Here is a 19,174-nt window from a genome sequence, read left to right as displayed (position 1 = left end):
ATGCTATCCCCAACTTTCCTACTGCTGTTTGGTGATCTGCATACAACTCCCAACAAGCGTTATATAACACCCTACCCCTGAATCCTGGCTGAACTTACACTGGCTTCATGTCCCTTTACCCCCCACCCCACCAAAGATATTCTATACACAATGTACAATTATCTACCCTATTTAAGACTCAAGTCTACTTATATCATCCATCACCTGCATGTTGTGTTTAGAGAAAACACATTTGGAAGCCTATGATATGAAGTAGGCAGAGGGGTCAGGGAGGATAAGTATCAGTTTTATATTGTGCTTTGGTAATATGATGATAATTGTTTGGTCCTAAAGACTAGAGATCAGGTCAGATCAAGTTCCCTGATACATACTCATTTTAATAAAATGTGAAACTGGTTATGTTTCTCAAAAATGAGTTGGATTTGAGATCAGTGCCAGCAGTATATTGTTCAGTTATTACAAATCCAGTCTAATATAATAATTATAATATAATCCATAATATATAAAATAATAATAATAATATAATCCACCGATCATATGTCTTTGACATCAGAGTCATTTCTCTTACAATTATGGAATGTTTTATTATTACTTTCTGTGCAGGAGGAGTTTGAAGCTGAAAAGATCTTCGCACTCCAGGAACTGAAAGAAGTCTTCTCTCAGGAGCAGGACAAAACAAAACAAACACACCAAGATGAGAAGAAACAATTGTCTGCAAAGCTTCAACAGCAGATGGAGCTAACCAAACAGGTTGAATCTTTGAAAATCCTTTGTCAATGTAGTTTTTTTTCAAGAAACTGCTTAATTTTATCCTTTAATGATGTCCAGTGTTCAATTTGTGCACGGAAATACTAATACAGCTGCAAATACTAATGGTGATTGAGGGATAATATGGGTCGTCATGGGCACTCCCATGGGCCCAGCTCCCTCTGGCTCTTTGTTGCCAACATGGAGGATTCCTACTCTGGCACCACCCCCCATCTCTTTTTCTGCTACATTGATGACTGCCTCCTGCATCTGTGTGGAAGCTGTCAATTTAATCAAATTCACCACTAACTTCCACTTTGTCCTCGAGTTCACTTGAATAATTTCTGACATCCCTCTCCCCTTTATTGAATTAGGCCATTTGGCCCTTTGAGTCTACTCTGCCATTCAATCATGGCTGAGCGATCTAGCCTTCTCAACTGCTTTCTGGTTTATCTCTGTAAAACCTGTGAATCTCTGCTTTAAAAATACCCAAAGACTTGGCTTCCACAGCCGTCTGAGGCAATGAATTCCACGTTCACCATCCTCTGATTGAAGAAATTCCTCCTCCTTTCTTAAGAAACATCCTTTAATTGTGAGGCTGTGCCCTCTGGCCCTAAACTCTCTGCATCCAATCTAACTAGGCTTTTGATTATTCAGTAAGTTTCAATGAGATTCCCCTCATCCTTCTAAACTCGTCTGAGTACAAGCCTAGAGACATCAAATGCCCGTCATACATTCCAAAGACATGCAGGTTTGTAGGTTAATTGGCTTCTGTAAATTGTCCCCAGTGTGTAGTATAAAACTAGTGTATGGTTAATTGTTGATCGGCATGAACTTGGTGGGCCGAAGGTCCTGATTCCACACTTTATCTCTAAATTAAACAAAACTAAACTAAATGAAACCTGAGTGGCTGGATTCTTTAGCTTTTACTTATTGTCCTTTACTCAGCTGCAGAGAGAAATCCAGGACAAGAGGTCTGAGCAGGATACTTTGTTGCAGCGCCGTGATCGTGAAAATGAAGAAGGAGGTAATCTGGTGGCAATGCTGCACTCCGACCTTGAGCGAATGACTACTGAACGGTAATTGATGGAGATAATTAAAGCTTCAAATCTTTGCAGAGGGCAACTGCTCTTAACATGACAGTAGCTTTAGCATAGATCATTCAAGCATTTGTTGAATTAATACTCCTTCACTTTATGCATCATCATGTACTGGGAACAATGTGCTTTTTTCCCCCCAAAGGATTCCTGAGAGTTTATATTGATCTTAAGCTTCCACATTCCCATTCTTGCACTGGTCAGTTTTCCTGTAGTCATTTAAATATCAGCAATGTATTTCTTATTCCAAGAATATAAGGTATTTTAAGATAGCAAATTGTTAATGTCTTAAGTACTCACAGCTCCACCATTTATGCAGTAGGATTTGTTTGTGTTTGTGACAAGATCAGAGACTGATTTAATCTCACTGAATGACATAATTTCAGAAGGCAGTGAATAATCAACTGCATTGCTGTCAGTTTGGAATTGTATCTTTGACAGGCCTGATACCACCAGCGAATTCTCTTTCTTGATGGGCATTAGTGAACCATATGATTTTTTTTAATGATAGTCTGTATTAATATTGTGGTTTCATTCAATCCATCTGTTTATTATTATCATCACATCATATTTGTTTCATGGCCACCATGACTGAGATGAGCTTTTACTTTTTAATTTTTTAACTTAATTAACAAAATTAAAATTCCACAGCTGTTGTAGAAGTATTTGAATTTGTGCTTCCACATTACTGGTGCATATTGGTACTAGATTGTTACTTCAGTAAGTCGGCCACTTCACCAACATTCATGATAATGTGATGATAATAATAAACATCATTGAATGAAACCACATTATTAATATGATTCCCTGATTCACAAATATATATGGGTGAGAGAGAAAGACCATCCTATTTTGTCTTTCCTCATGTTCCCCTTTTCAGTAACTTAACATATTTATTTTAAAACCTTTTCTAGTGAAAAGTTAACACTGATACTACCTAGTCTCAATCTTTCCAACCCTGGCTGTTTAGTCTTGCTGCCTCGTTTGTCCTGTAGTCTTCTGCTATTTGGTCAAAGCATAATACGTTAATTTTCATTATGTCATTGCAAACAATGCATGGTTTGAATTGGTTTTGATCCACTGAAAACCCCAATATGCCCCCAAGATATTTATTTACAGCTGCTTCAGTGCTACGTAAATTAAAATATGGTGCAGAATTTTCACCATTTGAATCTGATAACGAATTGTAACAGTATTTTTAAGTATCTTATTGCTGTATCCCCTGTGAAATCTTTTTTTAATCTCCTTAGGACTTTATGAGTTTGTCCATTGATTTGCTTCAGAATAGGAAGATGCCCGATTAACTGATCTTAAACTGCAGGCTATATTTACTTTATTTGATTAAACATGCCATGAGAATCTTTTCTTGCAATGTTAGGAGATGTCTACCATCGACTGAAAAGATTGGTCTCTGCTGTTATGTAGCCTTTGGTTAAATGTACACGGTAAAGTTATAAATATACACTGAAAGTTATAATAGAAGTTATAACAGTTAATTGAATTAACTGCAGGTGAAATATTTCATGATACTGACAAAATTAACACTCTATTTTTTGAGTACCTTCATTAGCCTGGGTAAAAATTAGTGTATTTTATTGCCATTTAGGAAAAATTTGGAGCATTCTCATGAGCGGATGTTAAAGCTGTTTTCAGAGGTGGTGCGGGTGATGTTTTCCTCAGAAGACATGATTAGTAAGCAAATTGAACAGTGCTTCGAGGGAGGGGAGCCAGGGAATACACTGGATCATGGAAATAATCAGAGCCTGGTGGGAACTAGTGGCCGACCTCAATCGATGAAAACCAAAGCCTTGCTGGAAAATGATAAAGGTATGCTTTTTGCTTTGGAATCCAGAAACAGCACCTTTGACATTAAGTATGCTCCTACTATTAAGCACTTACACAAATCTTGTACTAATCTCTCTTTATTCTCCCCACAATCCCAACAATTCTTCCCAAATTCTACTACTCGCATATATACTCGGGACAATTTACCGTCCCTTTTTCGAATGTGGGAGGAAAGTCGTATGTCCACAAAGAGAATGTTCAAACACCACAAACTGACAGCACCAGCGGTCAGGATTGAATTTAGGTCATTGGAGCATTAGGTCATTGGAGGCAGCAGCTCTACCAACTGCATCACTGTACGACTCTTGGGGATTCCAGCATTATTTAAAATATGTTATGGATTCTTTCAAATTTATAATTAAGAAGATTTGAGTATATCTGAGTTAGCCCATTTTCTACTGACTAACAATTTGTCTAGTCCAATTTGTCTAGTCCAAATTGTCTTGGCCATGAAAGCACACCAGCCCTCCAATTACTCAAACGACTATGGAAATTCAGGGTGTCTCAATGACTCTTGCCAACTGCTATAAATGCACCTAAAAAAACTAACGCCAAGATTCCTTGCGTCGCGGACTGTGACGTATACACCAAGATATACTGTAGATCAGCTACAGAAATGGGTGGAGAAATGGCAGATCAAGTTTAATCGGAGCGAGTGTGAGGTGTTGCACTTTGGGATATCAAATGTAAAGGGAAAATATACAATTAATGGCATGACCCAAAATAGCATTGATGAGCAGGGGGATCTTGAGGAACAAATTCACATCTCACTGAAAGTGGCAACACAAGTAGATAAGAATAGAAAAGGAGCCATACGGTCTGCTTGCTTTCATAGATCGGGGCATTGAGTATAAGTCAGGAAGTCATGGTGCAGCAGCATTTGGAATATTGTGTGCAGTTCTAGTCGCCCCATTACAGGGAGGATGTGAAGGCTTGGACAGATTTGGATCGTTTTCTCTGGAATGCCAGAAGTTGCGGAGAGATATCATAGAAGTATATAAAATTATGAGGCACAGATAGGGTAGACAGTCAGACCTTTTTCCAAGTATAGAAAAATCAAATACGAGAGGGTAAAGCTTTAAGGTGAGAGGGGTAAAGTTTAAAGGAGATGTGCGGACAGGTTTTTACACAGATAGTGATGATGGCCTAGAATGTGCTGCCAGGGCTGGTGGTTGAAGTAGATACATTAGTGCTGTTTAGAAGCTTTTGGATGGGCATATAATAATGGAGGGCTATATGTTATGTGCAGGTAGATAAGTGATGGTCTTGGCAGTGTGTTCAGCACAGACATCATGGCCGAAGTGCCTGTTACTTTGCTGTACTCGGCTATGTTCTATGAAAGCAACCTGTCAAGATGCATCACATCTTGATATGGGAACCGCTCTGCCCAAGACGCAAGACATTTTAGATTTGTTAACATAGCCCAGTGCATCCTACAAACCAATCATCCTCCCAACCTCCTTGTGCCTCATGTTACCTAGGGAAAGCAGCCAACATAACCTCCCTTCATGCATGGGGACCACTCACCCTTCCCCCCCCCCCCCCTCTTCTCCCTTCTCCCAGAGGACAGAAGGTTTAAAAGTTTACGCCACCTTTTAATCGTATGGTATGATTTGACAGGATAGCATACAGTTTCAAAATATCAACACCTAAACCGTGTAATCTATGAGTTTTGATGATCAAGGCAGTGTTGTAATTTGAGTAGAAGCACAGAGGATGTTTTTATATTTTATTTATTTTTTTATTTTATTTATTATGTCAGTACAATACATTGGTACCTTTTTCCAGGTTCCCAAAATTATGTTAACATATTACATTCTCTGTACAACTTCCTTTTTTTTTTTTTTTAACAAGAAAAGTAAGAAGAGAAAAAGAAAAAGAGGTGTTAAAGAGTGAAGGATAGAGTAGTGTGCGTGAGTAAGAAGCAGGAGGGAGTTTATCCAATCGCCACAAGGAGATGATTTTTTATATTTTATGTCGTCTTTCACACGTACCTGAAACTTTTAATTTTTACGATACTGTTGCACTACATGACTCCAAGAAATCAATAAATGGAGACCAACTCATTAATAATTGGTCTTGTTTGTCTTTTAGGAGGAGTCTCATTTCTTCCAAATGTGCTGTGTCTAATATATTACTAATCCACATTTTAACTGTTGGTGTATTAGCATTTTTCCAGAATTTAAGTATAGTTTTTTTGCTATTATTAACCCATAATTAAAGAATGAATTTTGGGGTTTATTTAATTTATTCCCGTCTCCCCTTACTCCAAATATAATCATTTCAGTATTCAGTTCTTGATGAACAAACGGCTGTATTTTCCTTTTAATCATTCTGTCTCTTAGGTGATTTGAACACAAGTCAAGAAAGTGCTACTATCACTGAGGATAACAGCATGTGGTCAGCATTGACAGATGGGCGATTAGAGCTTTCCCAGTGGTTGTCAGAGAGTATGTTCGTTGGGCCTGATGGTGAACCTGAAAATGAGGAGCTAATTCTCAGCACGTGTGGACGTTTGCAGGCTGCTGTGGAAAAATTGCTCGATTTGGTTACAATATCCACAAGACAGGTGAGTTTTCGTAATTGATCTTTTACTTTGGTCCCACTCTCATTTAATAGCTCATCGTCCCTTGATTCATTTAATATCAAAATAATCTATGGAACTATTTTGAATATATTCTGTGACTGAATCATCCCTGCTCTGTTAGGTTATGGAATTCCTTCAGGTATGTTCTGATGAACAGTTTATATTTGGCAGATATCTTCAATTTATTTGAACTTATGCAGAAGGATACCTTATTGTTATGATTTTTTTTCAGTGAAGTCACAAGTTGGTGAGAGACAGACTTTTCATTGTTCTTTCTCTTTCAACGTCTTCTCTTTCTACTTGGAGTGCTTTGGTACTGGGTTGTAGCAATTCCATGAACAAGGATGTTTTTAGCAATTGCAATGGCCGTTCCTCTGGTTTCTAGTTTAGGAGGCATCAGACATTCCGGTCAGTGTGAGAGTGGGTTGATGAATTATGGTGATGGGGAACAGGAGGACACTACTGCAGGCTAAATGTGGGTGTTTTGCAAAGCTGTGTTCAGTTTCTCTGATGCAGAGGGGGTCACATAGGCAGCGTGAGGTGTAGATGGAGTCAATGGAAGGAATGTAGTGCACTTGATTTGAAGAAGTGCAGGTGAATTACTATTTCAACTGGAAGGACTGGTTGGAAAAGGAGGAGGTGAACGGATAAGTGTTGCATTCCCCTGCAGTTGCCTGGGGAACTAATTTGGGATGCCTGATATCATTCATTGATCATAGCTCTGTTTTCCTAACCAAGCTGATATCCAAACTCACGGAACTTGGAGTCAGCACTCCCCTCTGCAACTGGATCTTCGACTTCCTGACCAACAGACCACAATCAGTGAGAATAGGTGACAAATCATCATCTACGATAGTTCTCAACACTGGTGCCCTGCAAGGATGTGTTCTCAGCACCCTACCATTCTCCTTAAAAACTCATGACTGTGCAGCCAAAAACCAATCCCTCAATCTACAGGTTCGCAGATGACACCGCTGTAGTGGGCCCTCAACAACTTCTACAGATATGACGTAGAAAGCATTTCATCGGATGCATCGCAGCCTGGTTTGGGATGACCACATACAAGACAACAAGAAAGTGCAGAGAGTTGCGGACGTAGCTCAGGCCATCACTCAAAAAACAACCTTCCTTCCATTGACTCCATCTACACCTCACGCTGCCTCAGCAAGACTACCAGCATAGTTTATAGACAATAGATGTAGGAGTAGGCCATTTGGCCTTTCGAGCCAGCACCGCCATTCAATGTGATCATGGCTGATCATCCCCAATCAGTACCCCGTTCCTGCCTTCTCCCCATATCCCCTGACTCCGCTATTTTTAAGAGCTCTATCTAGCTCTCTCTTGAAAGCATCCAGAGAACCTGCCTCCACCGCCCTCTTAGGCAGAGAATTCCACAGACTCACCACTCTCTGTGAGAAAAAGTGTTTCCTCGTCTCCGTTCTAAATGGCTTACTCCTTATTCTTAAACTGTGGCCCCTGGTTCTGGACTCCCCCAACATCGGGAACATGTTTCCTGCCTCCAGCGTGTCCAAGCCCTTAACAATCTTATATGTTTCAATGAGATATCCTCTCATCCTTCTAAACTCCAGAGTGTACAAGCCCAGCTGCTCCATTCTCTCAGCATATGACAGTCCCGCCATCCCGGGAATTAACCTTGTAAACCTACGCTGCACTCCCTCAATAGCAAGAATGTCCTCCTTCAAATTTGGGGACCAAAACTGCACACAATACTCCAGGTGTGGTCTCACTAGGGCTCTGTACAACTGCAGAAGGACCTCTTTGCTCCTATATTCGTTTCCTCTTGTTATAAAGGCCAACATGCCATTTGCTTTCTTGCATGCATGCTTACCTGCATGCTTACTTTCATAGACTGATGTACAAGGACCCCCAGATCCCGTAGTACTTCCCCTTTTCCCAACTTGACGCCATTTAGATAGTAATCTGCCTTCCTGTTTTTGCTACCAAAGTGGATAACCTCACATTTAAAAGACATTTGGCATTGTGCATCAATAGGAAAGGTGTAGAGGAATATGGGCCAAAGGTGGGCAGGTCGGAGTAGTGTAGTTGGGGCATCCCGTCGGCATGGGCAAGATGGGCTGAAAGGCATGTTTTCCATGCTGTATGACTATTACTGTATGATATCAATGTCAAAAGCTGCACCAGATATCACCTTTCAATAGTTATAGTAAGCTTTAAGGTTTAGAACTTGTCTTGATTTATTGTGATATGTCTGTTTTTGCCCAGTTGATACAAAATCATGGAACCCATAAACACGTGGAGCAAGGGTTCATAGCTCAAAACCTAGAGAATGTGGAGCTAATTGGCAAACAACACCAGAAATTAATAGAACACCTGAACTCTGAATCTGAGGCGAAGAATGAACTGGCATTGGAGCTCCACAAGGCTGAGGGTAAGATTGTCAATTGGGGAAAGGTTGTGCAGAATCGCATGAGTTGCACTTCCCTTTTTCCATGTACATGTCTAACTGTTTCTTAAATGTTGGGATCCTGCCTCCACTACCTCCTCTGACAGCTTGTTCCATACGCCCACCACCCTTTGTGTGAAAAAGTTACCCCTCAGATTCCTATAAGATATTTTCACCTTCACCGTAAACCTATGTCCTCTGGTCCTCGATTTACCTACTCTGGGCAAGACTCTATGCATCTACCCTCTCTATTCCTCCCATGACCTTGTATACCTCTATAAGATCACCCCTCATCCTCCTGTGCTCCAAGGAATAGAGTCCCAGCCTATTCAACCTCTCCCTATAGCTTGTTGTTAAAAGTACAAATGAGTGGAGAATTGAATTTTTAAAAACTGTGTCAACTTTGTTGAATGTGGTATTTAAATACATTTTCTCTTTATCAAATTGTTAATGTATCTGAATTCATTTGTAAAGGATTAATGATGAGTACTTGACTGAATTCAAAGCTGTATTTAACCTCAGAACTTTTTTATGCTGCAGTTTGAATTTCCAGATTATTATTCTTATTCAGTTTTATTTTGGTGTTTTTACACATCTTAATTTCATCCCTTCAGCATCCAGATGGTAGATGATCATTCTACTGAGAAACCTACAAGAGTTTATTTGGATAATTTCCCCAATTGATACATCTTTCTACTGTCGTTTCAATCCTTAACATTTTCTGTAACTTCTATTTTTTTTAGACTCATTGAGTGATACATAGAGTGATACAGTGTGGTTACAGGTCCTTCGATCCAATTTGCCCATACGGTCTCAGCTACACTAGTCCAACCCATGGGCGGAAATCCCGGGTGGGGGGGGGGGACATGTCCCCTCCATGTTTTGAGAGGTGGGGGACGATCCCCCCCATGTTTGTAATCTGGATTTGAAATACGGTGAAAAAAAAATCTATTAAAAATCTCTGCTTTCTGTGAGACAGTGGGGCTGGGACTGATGATCGAAGGCGTCGATTGGACGAGAGAGGCGTCGGTCAGCAGGCAGTGGGGGGCGGGGCGAGACATGATGATTCAGCGCGATGATTGGAGGAGGGAGGTGTCGGTCAGAGGTGGATGAAGGGAGGTGGGACTGAGGATAGAGCGTGGTGATTGGAGGAGGGAGACGTCCAAAGATCATAGAGCGGAGCTTGAATCGGCCCGTTCGCGAGGTCTTTCATCACCCGGCGTGGGTTAAAATCGGCCGCCGGAACTTCCGCCGCCCCGCGGTCAAATTGCAACGTCGAAGAGATCGAGGCTCCCGATGTTGAAGCCCCCGCCGGCCGATTTTAAGCAGCGCCGGGCGATGAAAGGCCCCGCGAACGGGCCGATTCAAGCCCCACTGATTCGGAGTGGACGAAGCTGCTGTAGCTGGAGTTCGGAGTCGGTCACCAACCAGGTCAGCTCCCGATGTTACCGTTCACAGTGCCCGCGGCCAAAGCCTCGCGGGCGCGTGTGCGTGTGCGCAAGAAATTGTGTGTGTCCCATGTTTTGATAGCGATTTCCGCCCCTGGTCCCACCTGCCCGCATTTGGTCCACATCCCTCCAAACCTGTCCTATCCATGTAAACATAGAAAATAGGTGCAGGAGAAGGCTATTCGGCCCTTCAAGCCAGCACCTCCATTCATTGTGATCATGGCTGATCATCCACAATCAGTAACCCGTGCCTGCCTTTTCCCCATACCCCTTGATTCCGCTCGCTCCAAGAGCTCTATCTAACTCTTTTAAATTCATCCAGTGAATTGGCCTCCACTGCCTTCTGTAGCAGAGAATACCACAAATTCACAACTATCTGGGTGAAAACGTTTTTTTCTCATCTCAGTTTTAAATGGCCTCCCCTTTATTCTTAGACTGTGGCCCCTAGTTCTGGACCCCCCCCAACATTAGGAGCAATTTTCCTGCATCTAGCTTGTCCAGTCCTTTTATAATTTAATATGTTTCTATGAAATTACCCTCTCATCCTTCTAAATTCCACCTCAACGCTTAATGTGGATCACAAGCATGTCTGAGACGCTACATCTGGAAGATATGAGACTCGTCTTAGCAGGAAAATCAGCGCAATTTTTAAAGATATGGTCTCCATTTAATTGATTTATTACAAGTATAGTATGGTGCAACACAACTCTGGAAATAAACCGATTCACGAACTGGGTGATGGGTGTGGTAAGATATGAACCAGGTATATCCCTACACAAAGGTCTCTTTTTTTCTCTCTTGTTTTCTTTTTCTTCTCTTCTATTTTCCTTTTCTTTCTTTCTTTACAATTTTATGGGTTTTTGTCTTTATTTTTCTACAGGCTATCACTTGTTCACCCCTGGACTGCCCTTCTGGTACAGTAGGGGTTTACACATCACTACTTCCTTCACTCTTTTCTTCTCTCGCTCTCTCTCTTTCTTGATCTACCTTTTTCTTGTTAAATTTAAAATAGCAGTTGTACACGAAATGTTTGTCATATGCCGCGGTTTATACTACTGTACACTGCTTCTTAAAAAAAAATACAAATAAAACAAATCCTTCTAAATTCCAGTGAATACAAGCCCAGTCTTTCCAATCTTTCCTCATATGACTGTCCCACCATCCCGGGGATTAACCTCGTGAACCTACGCTGCACTTCCTCAATAGCAAGGATGTCCTTTCTCAAATTAGGAGACCAAAACTACTCATAATATTCCAGATGTGGTCTCACCAGGGCCCTGTACAACTGCAGAAGGACCTCTTTACTCCTATACTGAAATCATCTCGTAATGAAGGCCAACATGCCATTAGCTTTCTTCACTGCCTGCTGTACTTGCATGTTTACTTTCAGTGACTGGTGTACAAGGACACCCAGGTCTCGTTGCACTTCCCTTTTTCCATGTACATGTCTAACTGTTTCTTAAATGTTGGGATCCTGCCTCCACTACCTCCTCTGACAGCTTGTTCCATACGCCCACCACCCTTTGTGTGAAAAAGTTACCCCTCAGATTCCTACAAGATATTTTCACCTTCACCGTAAACCTATGTCCTCTGGTCCTCGATTCACCTACTCTGGGCAAGACTCTATGCATCTACCCTCTCTATTCCTCCCATGACCTTGTATACCTCTATAAGATCACCCCTCATCCTCCTGTGCTGCAAGGAATAGAGTCTCAGCCTATTCAACCTCTCCCTATAGCTCAGACCCTCTAGCCCTGGCAACATTCTCGTAAATCTCTGTACCCTTTCCAGCTTGACAACATCTTTCCTATAACACGGTGCCCAGAACTGAACACAATGCTTTAAATGCGGCGTCTTATACAACTGCAACATGACCTCCCAACTTCTATACTCAATACTCTGGCTAATGAAGGCCAACATGTCCAAAAGCCTTTTTGATCACTCGATCTACCTGCGACTCCACCTTCAAGGAACCATACACCTGCACCTATTGATCACCTTTTTCTTTACATTATTGATCCCTCTTAGAAAGAAACTTGCTTTGTTTTAAACTTGCCACCATTTTAATGTTGGCTCCGACCACAAGTTTTAGAATTTGCAATCATTTCTAAAAAAAAATGATTCGCTCGATCATCTGCCATTACTAGGGTTGATTGAAGGATATGTCATGGAGAAAGCAGCACTGGAAGAAGCTTTGCAGAAGAAGGAAGAATTGGAGGAGCATCTGGCCCTTCAGGTGGAACTTCTGAGCCAGCAACTTCATGAACTCAACCTGGAGAATCTTCATCTATGTGAGGAGCATGATCTTCTACTACGCCAGAAACAAGTCATGGTTGGCAACGATGTAGAACGTGGTAAGAACCAACTTTAGGCTGGTGATTCTCAGTTCTTCTTCTTATCGAGCTGAACACACTTCTCTGCATCTGCATACAATGGTGTATGTCTTGTCGCTTCTTGTGCGCGGTGGTGGAAAGATTGGTGGAAACAGGGCTGCGACGTGAACGCTCTTTCCTCGACCCCATTCTCAGTTTACAAAATGCTGCAAACTTGGGTCATAAGATCATAAGTGATAGGAGCAGAATTAGGCCATTCGGCCCATCAAGTCAACTGGCTGATCTATTTCTCCCTCCAAACCCCATTCTCCTGCCTTCTCCCCATAACTCCTGACACCCATCCTAATCAAAAAACTATCTATTTCTGCCTTAAAAATATAAATTGGGCACATTCCTGGATGGTACAGCAAAATGACCCTTAAAATAAGTTATTTTGTTTGGTTTAGTGTTACAGCATTGAAACAGGTCCACTGAATCCACGCTGACCATTGATCACCCATTCACACCAATTCTTTTTTATCCCACTTTATCATCCTACGCACTAGGACCAATTTACAGCAGTTAAATAACCTATTAACCCGCATGTCTTTGGGATGTGGGAGGAAATCGGAGCAGCCAGAGGAAATCCATGCGGTCATAGGGAGAACATGCAAACTCCACACAGGTCAGGATCGAACAGGGTCTTTGGTGGTGTGAGGCATCAGCTCCACCAGCTGTGCCACAGTGCCACCTTGTAATATTTTATCCTGCAAAGAGATTGTAATCTTCTTTTCCAGGGCACTGAGTAAATATTACAATGGAATGAAGCAGACATTGAATCTATCCATGTCAAATTGTAGTTCATCTCGTTTGATGTTACCTGATATTTGACAATTTTGTTAATTTGGATCTGAATTGTAAAAGAACATAAGGAATCTGTTCTGCCTTCAAATTTTATCAGCTTTGCAAAACATGAGTTGATTATTTTTGTTCTTGATACACCGTGCTTCTTCTGAAGTGATACAACCATGGTAGGATTCTGTGGTGTTAAAAGCTCACTGAAAAATGGTGTTTGAAAATTCTCATACAGACTTTCTTGTTACATGTCATGTGAAAATTCACACACCAGCAGCTTTGTTCATTTAAAAAAAAAATAGAAAGTGTTTCTGGGTCACATCAGTTGTTTTAATACTATTGGGTTCTTTGATTTCTGTTGATTTTATGATTGCTGGCTCTGCTGGGCTTTAATTTCTTGTTAAGTCTCTTGTCCAGAGACTCGGGTTCGATCCTCATGATGGGTGCTGTCTGCATGGCGTTTGTACGTTCTCCCTGTGACAACATGGGTTTTCTCCGGGTGCTACGGTTTCTTACCACATTCCAAAGACGTCCAGGTTTGTAGGTTAATTGGCTTCTGTAAATTGTCCCTATGATGTCGGATAGAACTAGTGTACTGGTAATCGCTGGTTGGCAGGGACTCGATGGGCCGAGGGGCTTGTTTTCACACCGTATCACTAAACCAAACTACAGGTGAATGGTTCCCTCAATGGGTGTGAAAAGATATTTGACTCGCTTGCATTAAATGGGAAGAGTGTTGACTACAAAAGTTGGACATTATGGCACAGCTGTAAAAGTACATGTTGAGACCACATGGAATGTTGTGTGCAGTTCAAGGTGCCCAGCTTTTGGAGGATGTCATAAGGAGAGGCTGGATAGGTTGGGACTTTTTTCTTGGGAGCGGAGGAGGCCAAGGATGACCTTTTTGAAGTCACGGAGCCATGTAACGCAGAAACAGGCCCTTCGGTCCAGGTTGCCCATGCCAACCAAGGTGCCCCATTTACACTAGTCCCACCTGCCTGCGTTTGGCCCATATCTCTCTAAACCTTTCCTATCCATGTAGCTGTCCAAATGTCTTTTAATTGTTGTTATAGTTTCTGCCTCAACTACTTCCTCTGGCAGCTCATTCCATATATGGATATATACCTGGGGGAGTGGGCAAATGCATGGCAGATGAAGTTTAATGTGGATACATGTGAGGTTATGCACTTTGATATCAAAAACAGGAAGGCAGATTACTATCTAAATGGCGTCAAGTTGGGAAAAGGGGAAGTACAATGGGATCTGGGGGTCCTTGTTCATCAGTGTATGAAAGTAAGATTGCAGGCACAGCAGGCAGTGAAGAAAGCGAATGGCACGTTGGCCTTTATAACAAGAGGAGTCGAGTTTAGGAGCAAAGAGGTCCTTCTGCAGAGCCCTAGTGAGGCCACACCTGGAGTCCCCTAATTTGAGGAAAGACATTCTTGCTATTGAGGGAGTGCAGCGTAGGTTTACAAAGTTAATTCCCGGGATGGCGGGACTGTCATATGCTGAGAAAATGGAGCGGCTGGGCATGTAAACTCTGGAGTTTAGAAGGATGATAGGGCATCCTTATTGAAACATTGTTAAGGGTTTGGACACGCTAGAGGCAAGAAACATGTTCCCGATGTTGGGGGAGTCCAGAACCAGAGGCCACAGTTTAAGAATAAGGAGTAAGCCATTTAGAACTGAGACGAGGAAACACTTTTTCTCACAGAGAGTGGTGAGTCTGTGGAATTCTCTGCCTCAGAGGGCGGTGGAGGCCGGTTCTCTGGATGTTTTCAAGAGAGAGCTAGATAGGGCTCTTAAAGATTGTGGTGTCAGGGGATATGGGGAGAAGGCAGGAATGGGGTACTGATTGGGGATGATCAGCCATGATCACCTTGAATGGCGGTGCTGGCTCGAAGGGCCGAATGGCCTACTCCTGCACCTATTGTCTATTATTGTCTATACCCACCACCCTCTGTGTGAAAACTTTGCCCCTCAGATTCTTATTAAACCTTTCCCCTCTCACCTTAAACCTTTGTCCCCTGGATCTCCATTCCCCTACTCTGGTTAAAATGTTCTGTTCATCTAATCTATCTATTCCCCATCATGATCTTATACACCTCTCCCGAAAGTTTAGTCCCCCAAGTCCTGGCAACACACTTGTGTATCTTCTCTGCAGTCTTACCAGCTTAGCAACATCTTTCCTATAGCAGGGTGACCGAAACTAAACACAATACTCCAACTGTGACCTCACTAACACTTAGTACAGCTATAACATAACATCATAGTCAGGGTTTTGAGTATAAATTTGGCATGTTATGTTATAGCTGTACAAAACGTGGAGTGCAGGTACGTTTCCTTGAAATTGGTCACACAGGTAGATAAGGTGGTATGGCCAATGTGCCAAGAGCCTTCTTAATCACATTATCAACCTGTGACGCCAATTTCAAGGAAACCCACCTGCACTCCTCGGTTTCTTTGCTCTACAACATTCCCCAGATCCCTGCCATTTATTGTGACGGCTCTGCCCTGGTTAGACTTCCCCAAATGCCTCGTTTAAACACCTCAAACGTATCTGCATTAAATTCCATTGACCCGTCTCCCCCCTTTCCCAACTGATCAAGATCCTGCTGTAATCTTTGATAACCATCTTCAATATCTACAATACCACCCACTTTAGTGTAATCTGCACATTTACTAATCACTCTATGACTCTATGCCTTGTACATTCTTATCCAACCCGTTGATATAATCCACAAACACCAATGAGCCCAGCAGCGATCCTTGAGGCACGCAATTAGTCACAGGCCTCCTGTCAGGAAAACAACCTTCCACCATCACCTTCTGCTTCCTTCCATGAAGCCAATTTTCCATCCAGTCGGCTAGCTCATCTTAGATCCCATGCAATCTAACCTTCCAGATCATCCTACTGTGTGGACCCTTGTCAAATACAAGGTGTTGTAGTTTGGGAAGTCTTAACAGGGCAGGAACTACAGAGCGCGTGGTAGTGCTCTTGGGAGTGTTGTAGAGCAGAGCAAGTGCAGGTACATAGTTCATTGAACGTGGCATCACAGGTAGATAACATTGGCTTTCATCAGTCAGAGTATTAGGTATAGAAGTTGGTAGGTCATGTTACAGTTGTATAAGACATTGGTGAGGCCACATTTGGAATATTGTGTCCAGTTTTGATCACCATGTTATAGGAAAGATGTTGTCAAGTTGGAAAGGGTGCAGAGAAGATTTATGTGGTTGTTGCCAGGTCTCGAGGGCCTGAGCTATAGGGAAAGGTTGAACAGGCTAGGACTAGATTGGGGTAATGCAGAGACTCTTTTGCCCAGAGTAGGGGAATCGAGAACCAGACAACATAGGTTTAAAATGAGTGTGGAAAGATTTAATAGGAACATGAAGGGTAACTTTTTTACACAAAGGGTGGTGGGTAAATGGAACGAGCTGCTGAGGAGGTAGTTGAGGCAGGTACTTTCATAATATTTAAGAGACATTTGGACAGGTATATGGATATGATAGGTTTGGAGGGTTATGTGCCAAGTGCGGGCAGGTGGGACTAGTGTAGATGGGCATAATGGTCGGCATGGGCAATTTGGGCCAAAGGGCCTGTTTCCATGCTGTATGACTCTATGACTATAAATGCCTTGTTGAAATCTATATAGGCCACGTCTACAGTTATGCACTCGTCAACCTCTTTAGTTACATATTCAAAAAACTCAATCAGATTTGTGAGACATGATCTCCCATGTACAAAACCGTGCTGACTATCCCTAATCAGCCTTGTCTATCTAAATGCATGTACATCTTATCCCTCTGAATACTCTCTTGTAACTCTAAGACCACAGATGTTAGCCTCACTGGCCTATAGTTCCCAGGCTTTTCCTTGCAGCCTTTCTTAAATAGAGGCACAACATTTGCCACCCTCTAGTCTTCTGGCAGCTCGCCTATATTAAATGATGACTCGTATGTCTTCTTCTTTCATGTGGCGTGCACAGCCTAAAGTTGTTGGACAACTTGTTCGATTTGATCTTCCGTTTGTGCACAGTCGAGTTGATTGCATTAGTCGAAACAGGGCGGACCACATGAAGGTTGCAATCTTCCACCCCACTCGTACATCTCAGCCAGGGCAACTGCAATTTCTTCTTTTGCTTCCAACAATGCACTTGGATATATCTGATCAGTCCCAGGAGATTTGTCTAACATCATACGCGTTAGGGTGTTCAGCACCTCCTCAACCATAATATTGACTGACCTCAACACATTTCCATTGATTGCTCAAGGCCTGAATACTATAATTGGCAGCAAAGTGAACAATCACCAGCATCCCTGATTATTGTTCGGCATTCCCTGATGCATTTAATGCATTCTATGCCTGCTTTGAGCGAAGGACAACGTGGCGATGCATTCCGTCCTGTCAGACTCGAGTGTGCCTTTCCCCACTGTTGAAGCAGTTATTTCCGCCTTCCTGAGGGTGAACTCAAGGAAAGCAACTGGCCCGGATAGAGTCCCTGACCGCGTCCTTAGGAACGGCGCAGGCCATCTAGAGGGAGTGTTCACAGGCATCTTTAATTACTCCATGCTCCGTTCTAAGGTAGCCATCTACTTCAGGAAGACCACTATGGCTATGATCTCGGTGCCACAGAAAAGAAGACCTCATGCCTTAATGACTACCATCCAGTGGCCTTAACATCCAGCATCATGAAGTGCTTCGATAGGCTAGTTACGGAACCTATAAAATCCAGTCTATTAAGCAGCCTTGATCCACTGCAGTTCGCCTACCACCACAACACGTCCATGCTGATGCCATCTCTCTGGCCCTACACTTATCCCTGGAACACCTGGGTAAGAAGGACCCCCACATCAGATTCTTCTTCATCGACTATAAGCTCTGCTTTCAATAATTATGCCAACCAAGCTAATCTCCAAACATGGAGTTGGCACTCTCCTCTGCAACTGTATCCTCAACTTCTTGACCAGCAGACCACAATCGGTGAGGATAGGTGACAAATCATCCTCTACAGTAATCCTCAACATTGGTGCCCCGCAAGGATGCATGTTCAGCGCCCTACTATACTCATTATACACTCACGACTGTGCAGCCAAATACCAATCCAACTTTGCAAGTTTGCAGATGACAACACTGTACTGGGCTGGATATCAAATAATGGCGACAGAATCTAGAAAGGAGATTGTGAGCCTTGTAACTTGGTGCCAAAGGAACAACCTCTCCCTGAATGAAAGCAAGGAAAAGAAGATTGTGAATGACTTCATGATGCGAAGCAGTACACGTTCACTGATGGCACAGAAGTAGACGTGGTTGAAAGCTTTAAGTTCTTCGGAATAAATATCACCAGCAATTTTTCATGGACCAGCAACATCGAAGCTATTACCAGGAAAGCCCATCAAATGCCTCTACTTCCTTAGAAGGCTTAGAAAGTTCTGCATATCCCCAATAACCCTCACCAACTTCTACAGATGCGCCGTAGAAAGTATTTTATCGAAATGCATCGCAGCTAGGTTTAAGAACAGCTCCATCCAAGACCACAAGAAATTGCAGTGTGGACGTTGCCCAGACCATCAGGCCAACCAACATCCCTTCCATTTAATCCATCTAAATTTAATGCTGCCTCGGCAAGGCCACCAGCATAATCAAAGATCAGTCTCACCAAGTCACTCCCTTTCTCCTCTCATCAGGCAAGAGGAATAAAAGTTTGAAAGCACATACTAGGGACAGTTTCTTCCCAACTGTTATCAGGCAACTGAACCGTCCCCTCATCGGCTACAGTGCGGACCTGACCTCCCATCTTCCTCATTGGAGACTTTTAACTATCTTTAATCGGACTTTATCTTGCACTAAATGTTGTGCC

At 42.5% G+C, this 19,174-nt stretch overlaps 1 protein-coding gene across 6 annotated transcripts in view; it reads left to right on the top strand.

Annotated features, from left to right (window-relative positions):
• The window catches only part of pcnt (pericentrin), a 185,144-nt gene that overhangs the window by 86,632 nt on the left and 79,338 nt on the right, over window positions 1-19,174 (top strand). For all 6 annotated transcript variants that reach the window (XM_033024217.1, XM_033024221.1, XM_033024222.1 and 3 more), the window contains exons 22-27: window positions 604-750; window positions 1,696-1,826; window positions 3,451-3,671; window positions 6,035-6,258; window positions 8,521-8,686; window positions 12,297-12,503. In XM_033024217.1, the coding sequence (XP_032880108.1) occupies window positions 604-750; window positions 1,696-1,826; window positions 3,451-3,671; window positions 6,035-6,258; window positions 8,521-8,686; window positions 12,297-12,503 (1,096 nt within the window). The remainder of the gene's footprint in view (window positions 1-603; window positions 751-1,695; window positions 1,827-3,450; window positions 3,672-6,034; window positions 6,259-8,520; window positions 8,687-12,296; window positions 12,504-19,174) is intronic.

This window comes from Amblyraja radiata, chromosome 7, assembly GCF_010909765.2.
Source record: "Amblyraja radiata isolate CabotCenter1 chromosome 7, sAmbRad1.1.pri, whole genome shotgun sequence".
Taxonomy (NCBI): Eukaryota; Metazoa; Chordata; class Chondrichthyes; order Rajiformes; family Rajidae; genus Amblyraja; species Amblyraja radiata.
The sequence above is the reverse complement of the archived record's forward strand: the minus strand, read 5'-3'. Positions and strand labels throughout refer to the sequence as shown.